Source organism: Phaenicophaeus curvirostris, chromosome 8 (assembly GCF_032191515.1).
Source record: "Phaenicophaeus curvirostris isolate KB17595 chromosome 8, BPBGC_Pcur_1.0, whole genome shotgun sequence".
NCBI classification, from domain to species: Eukaryota; Metazoa; Chordata; class Aves; order Cuculiformes; family Cuculidae; genus Phaenicophaeus; species Phaenicophaeus curvirostris.
Window position 1 is genome coordinate 33,264,488 of NC_091399.1, and position 6,000 is coordinate 33,270,487.

At 52.1% G+C, this 6,000-nt stretch overlaps 1 protein-coding gene across 2 annotated transcripts in view; it reads right to left on the bottom strand.

Moving 5' to 3' along the window:
- The window catches only part of LRP8 (LDL receptor related protein 8), a 186,087-nt gene extending 184,579 nt beyond the window's left edge, over positions 1 to 1,508 (bottom strand). For both annotated transcript variants that reach the window (XM_069863143.1, XM_069863142.1), the window contains exons 1-2: positions 1,380 to 1,508; positions 330 to 449 (exon numbers count right to left, since the gene is read on the bottom strand). In XM_069863143.1, the coding sequence (XP_069719244.1) occupies positions 330 to 449; positions 1,380 to 1,449 (190 nt within the window). In that variant the 5' untranslated portion in view covers positions 1,450 to 1,508. The remainder of the gene's footprint in view (positions 1 to 329; positions 450 to 1,379) is intronic.
- Between the last annotated feature and the right edge of the window lie 4,492 nt (positions 1,509 to 6,000).

Here is a 6,000-nt window from a genome sequence, read left to right on the forward strand (position 1 = left end):
TTAAGGGCAAGCAGCGCTTCCAGGTGCCGCTGGCTCCGAGCACGGGCTCCCTGGGGATCAAACACCTCTCCGACTGCCCCGAGGACACGGAGCGCACCTCCCCGAGCGCAGAACCCGCGGCAGGTGAGCGCGTCCCCGCGGGGCCCCCGGAGCCGCCACCCCGCGTCACGGATCTGCCGCTCCCGGCAGCCAATCGCCGCCCGGGCCGGCCGCGGCGCCACTTCATTCATTCATTCATAAAAAAAAAAAAAAAGAAAAAAGAAAAAAAAAAGAGGCGCAGCTTAGCCGGGCAGCTCGCCCTCCCCGGCCCCGTCCCCCCGGGCACTCACGGCAATCCGCCTCGTCGCTGTTATCCGAGCAGTCGTCGTCCTCGTCGCATCTCCAGATGGCGGGGATGCACCGCTCGTTCCGGCACTGGAACTGGTCCTCCTCGCACTCCTTGCCGGCGCCTGCGAGACACGGGGCCGCGCCCGGGTCAGCGGGGCCGCGCCGAGAGCCCCGAGCCGCTCCGGGCGGGGACCGGCCCCGCGCTTCCCCGCCTCGGATTAACGGCACCGGGGGAAAAGGGCCCGGGAACAGCGGGCGGAGGAGCCCGAAATGCAAAAGACAAAGAGAAAACGCGACGCGCGCCGATGGTGGCACCTCCTGCGCGCCCCTGGCCGGGGGATGGGGCCGGGGGGAGACCCGGCACCGGGGAACCGACCCGGCACCGGGGAACCGACCCGGTAGGAGCGGAGGGCGGGCTGGACGGAGCAAATCTGCTTTGCGGACCCGCAGCGGCGCTGCTTCCGCGAGACACAAATCTCCTCAGAAAGGGATTAAAGGTGGCAGCTCCTGTCACCAGAGGCCGGGCTGCGTTCGCCGGTCCCCGGGTCCCTATCCCCGAGCGAGCCCGGTCCCCGCTGCAGGTTCCCATCCCCGAGCGCTCCCGGTCCTCGCTGCGGGTCCCCAGCCCCGATTATCCCTGGTCCCCAGCCCCGATTATCCCTGGTCCCCAGCCCCGAGCTCTCCCGGTCCCCGGTACGGGTCCCCATCCCCGAGAGCGCCCGGTCCCCGCTGCAGGTCCCCATCCCCGAGCTCTCCCGGTCCCCATCCCCGAGCTCTCCCGGTCCCCATCCCCGAGCATTCCCGGTCCCCAGCCCCGAGCTCTCCCGGTCCCCAGCCCCGAGCTCTCCCGGTCCCCAGCCCCGAGCTCTCCCGGTCCCCAGCCCCGAGCTCTCCCGGTCCTCGGTGCGGGTCCCCATCCCCGAGCTTTCCCGGTCCCCAGCCCCCAGCATTCCCGGTCCTCGGTGCGGGTCCCCAGCCCCCGAGGGTCCCCGCGGCCGAGGACGCCGTCCCTCTCCCCGCCGTGCCGAGGGGCGCCCCCGCCGCGCCCCCACCTTTTCCGAGGTGCATCTCGAGCAGCAGGAGCTGCAGGAGCAGCAGCCGGGCGAGCGCTGGGCGGCACATGGTGCTGGCTGGCTGGGCGCGCGGCGCTGTGCGCTCCCGGCCCCGCGCTGCCCGGCGCCGCCCCCGCCCCCGCCGTGACGCGCCCCGCTGGGCGGGCCCCGCGCCGCCGGGAGGAGCCGCCACAGGGACACCTGCGGGGCCGGGGCCGCCTCCCCTCCGCCCTGCCCGGGGCGGGGGGTGGGCCTAGCGGGTGCGGGACGCTGCCTGGAGAAGAGAAGGAGGAGGGGGGACCTCATCGCTCTCTACAACTACCCGAAAGGAGGTTGTGGAGAGGAGGGAGCTGGGCTCTTCTCCCAGGGGACAGGACAAGGGGGAATGGGCTCGAGCCGCGCCAGGGGAGCGTCAGGCTGGATGTCAGGAAAAAAAAAACACAGAAAGGGTTATGGGGCACTGGCAGAGGCTGCCCAGGGAGAGGGTTGAGTCACCGTCCCTGGAGGGGTTTAACAGACTGGTAGATGGCATACTCAGGGACGTGGTTTAGTGGCAGATAGGACTCGATGATCTAAGAGGTCTTTTCAACCTGGCGATTCGATGATTCTATGATCAGTCAATTAAGCCCATGGACTTGTTCAGCTGGCTGTTGGACTTGATGATTTTAGAGATGTATTCCAACCTCGATGATTCTATGATTCTTCTAAATGGCCTTAGAATCATAGAATCATCGAATCACCAGGTTGGAAAAGACCCACCGGATCATCGAGTCCAACCATTCCCATCAATCACTAAACCAAGTCCCTCAGCGCCTCATCCACCCATCCCTTAAACACCTCCAGGGAAGGTGACTCAACCACCTCCCTGGGCAGCCTGTTCCAGTGCCCAATGACCCTTTCTGTGAAGAATTTTTTCCTAACGTTCAGCCTAAACCTCCCCTGGCGGAGCTTGAGGCCATTCCCTCTTGTCCTGTCCCCTGTCACTTGGGAGAAGAGGCCAGCTCCCTCCTCTCCACAACCTCCTTTCAGGTAGTTGTAGAGAGCAATGAGGTCTCCCCTCAGCCTCCTCTTCTCCAGGCTGAACACCCCCAGCTCTCTCAGCCGTTCCTCATAAGGCCTGTTCTCCAGCCCCTTCACCAGCTTCATTGCTCTTCTCTGGACTCGCTCCAGAGCCTCAGCATCCTTCTTGTGGTGAGGGGCCCAGAACTGAACACAGGATTCGAGGAGCGGTCTCACCAGTGCTGAGTACAGAGGGAGAATAACCTCCCTGGACCTGCTGGTCACGCCGTTTCTGATCCAAGCCAAGATGCCATTGGCCTTCTGGGCCACCTGGGCCACTGCTGGCTCATGTTCAGTTGGCTGTCAACCAACACCCCCAGATCCCTCTCCTCCAGGCAGCTTTCCAGCCAGACTTCTCCTAGTCGCAAATGGTGTGCTCTCTTCATTCCTTCAGTTCTCCCGCTGAGAGATCCCACTATGGCCATGCCGATGTGGTCATCTACACTTAATTGTGTTCAAAATAGTGAAACAAGTACACAATCTGCCAGAGAATCTGCCTTCACCCTTGCTGCTGCTTAAGCACACGGTTTGCTTAGTGACTACAAAGGACACATTTTTTTACAAGCCATCAGGTCTGTGTTTGTCACCCATGTGCACTGTGCTCGTGGGAAAGCTGTCTTAATTCACGCTGCAGCATTGTTCATATACTCAGGCTTAAGTATTTTGGTAACCCTATTATGAGAAAATATTTTTCAGAAGTGACTTGAGTGCAACATCGCCACAGGATTAACGTGATTGATTGTGGAGTGCTATTTAAAACAAATGTTAGTCGCTAATTTTACATAAATCAACAGGATAGAACTTTTCCATTTCAAACCCTGAAATGCCTTCAGAACTGCTCTGCCATATAAATGTGCACCTGTGCCTTTAACGATTCTGCAAGTCATTAGCCAGTGGTGTCACTAATGCGCGTGAATCATGTGAAGAGAAGAGCTAATCATTGAGCTATTTCACTTGCAGCTTATAGGGTATTAACAATTTATTCAAGCCTTTTTGAACAATTTTTTAGCATGCAAAATGTAATGTGTGTTTCTGTTGGCTGGATCAATGTGATAGATGACAATAATTGTTTAAGGCAAATGAGGTATTTATAATACATTGGGTCAATTTTCTCTTTTTATAATGTGCCAAAATACAGATTCATAAAGCTTCTGTAATTCCTGGCCTCATTCTTCGCTTTCCTAAATTAGTTTAAATTTGTAGTGGCTCCAAAGACAATAATGAAGCTATCGGGTATGAAACAGGTGTGAGCGTACAAAGCATCAGTCACAGCAATGATTTGCTCTGAATTCTACCAGAATTCTGTTTTCATTAAAAATCTGAGCAGGTATTTTGGCCTGAATGCCTCTCACGGAAAACAACATTAATAAGGTTTTTTGAGTAAATTGCTCTGATGACACCTGGCCAATAGCAATTCCAACAGCCTTCACTGACCAGCCATTGCAGGGGCTACTTGTAGCCTAGTACCATCTTGTGGACATACGTGCCTCCAAGGAATTACAGAGGAAAGAAGAAAACTAGAGGAAGTAAATTGGGCAAGGGAAACCATTTGGAATGTAAGAGAAGTTAAATCTAGTTTTATCCATTATGTTCTAATAGTTAATTAAGACTGTTAATTTACCTCCTGAGGTGCATCTCTTCCAGGAGCTCACCTCTTGAGTCAGAAACTGGAACAGGAACTCTCGCTTCTTTTATCCAGACTGTATGGAAATCTGTAAGCAACAGCACAGACATATTTGGCCAAACAGTAAGTCTCCAACAGCTAATATGCAACATTTCATAACAATCACATGTGAAATACATTCTAACATACTGCATTTCCTAGTTGGCAATGGAGTTTACTTACAGATTTGGTGCACAGAAACCAGTGCATCTCCTGTCAGGACTGGTTATGGTAGGTGAGACCACAGATCTCTTTAGCTCATCCTGACCCACACTACAGCTTATCACAGCTGACTGAAAGTAAAATGTAAGACCAAAACCAGCATATAGCAATACTTATACAGCACAGTTCCCCATCGTCCAGCCGTTAGTGGCTTGAGACTTCCTGAGACAGTGATAATGTCTTTGTATTCGAGTAGTCCTGAATAGGTTTTCCTGAATATCATTTCCTTTTCAAACAGAATGTAAGTAAAAGCTTTAGTGGGGGTCACATCCTGAAGCAAGCAGTTCCCCAGCTCTGCATGTTGTGTGAAGTATATCTGCTTCACTTTCCTCTGCCCCTGCCTAGTCCCTTCTGGTGCCAGCTATATAGCACAGAATGTGTGTTCCTGCCATGCACAGAAGTATTTCAGCTTAAAACTCACTTAAGTACACTTAGGAACACAGTGCCATCCTAATGGTTTTTAGAAGACCAGCACAGAGTTGAACTACATGATCCTTATTTTTGGTTGATCTGTAGCATAAGGATGTCCAGCTTTATTCAACACTTCTCAAGCTAGTACAGGGCTCCTGCTCTAGCAGACTGCTTGAAATCTGGTGGCTGTTATGTGTACTTTTTATTAGGAATTAGGCTGAGGCTGCTGTGTCAACTATTTTTTCTCTCCATCTGAGTGACTAGTATGTCTATATTAGTCTATCTACTAACTAAAACATTCCAACTCATCCTAAAAGCTTGGGCAGACCAACCAGCCATGGAGCAGCCTCAGCCCCAGGGCACAAAGATGATGAGGGCAGGAGGCTCTCAGACTATATCAAAGTCCTGTGAAGGAAGGGACACTTCAATGACCTTCTGTGTGTATAATTTGCTAATTTGCTTCTACTTCTGGTCACGTACCACTGCACATTAAACAACACAAACACAAATCAGCTGCCACTAACAGCGCAAGGAGGTACATCAAAGCAGTGAAATGCTGTTTCTATAGAGTTCCATCTAGAAGCAGCTTCCTATCAGCCAGCACTGTCTCTTTCATCATCCATATAATTCCTTTGATCTATTGTGCAAACTGATTTTTATAGCTAGATTACTTTCTTTTTCCCCTAACACAGAACCCAGATCTTTTTTCCACATATTTTGCAATGATTGGTCACTTAGATTCATGGGTATCTCATGATAGCTACAGCTCATACATCAGAGAAGTCTTTTCAGTGCCATGATGTTATTCTGGTATTCTGCACAGTGGATTTTCTGCAGACTTGTATTGGTATACTAGGTTCTTCTGTTGTTTACTCGCACCAGTATGCATATACACACACCATCCCAACCACTTGAATTGGAAAAGGTGCTTCCTTCTTTCTTGTCAATAAAAATCTATGCTAAATGTAAAAGAAAAAAAAAGACAGGCTGTCAGGGAGGAGAAAGGACAAGATCAGTGTACACACACTTCCACTGAGAAGTCTCCAGTCTGTCTGAATAAACTTCAAGCTGTGTGCCCAAGTTTCTTAAGCTATTTGTACTAACATCCTCGCTCCCCCTCACCCCCCTGCCTCATTTTCCCCTAAACAACTTAATGCCCTACAATCTTTTTCTTTTTATCTTTCAAATGGACATTTAAAAAACTGTCTTCCTCTGTATAATAACCTTTGATAATATCCCTTGTCCATTAGGCTGACTTTTTCAGCC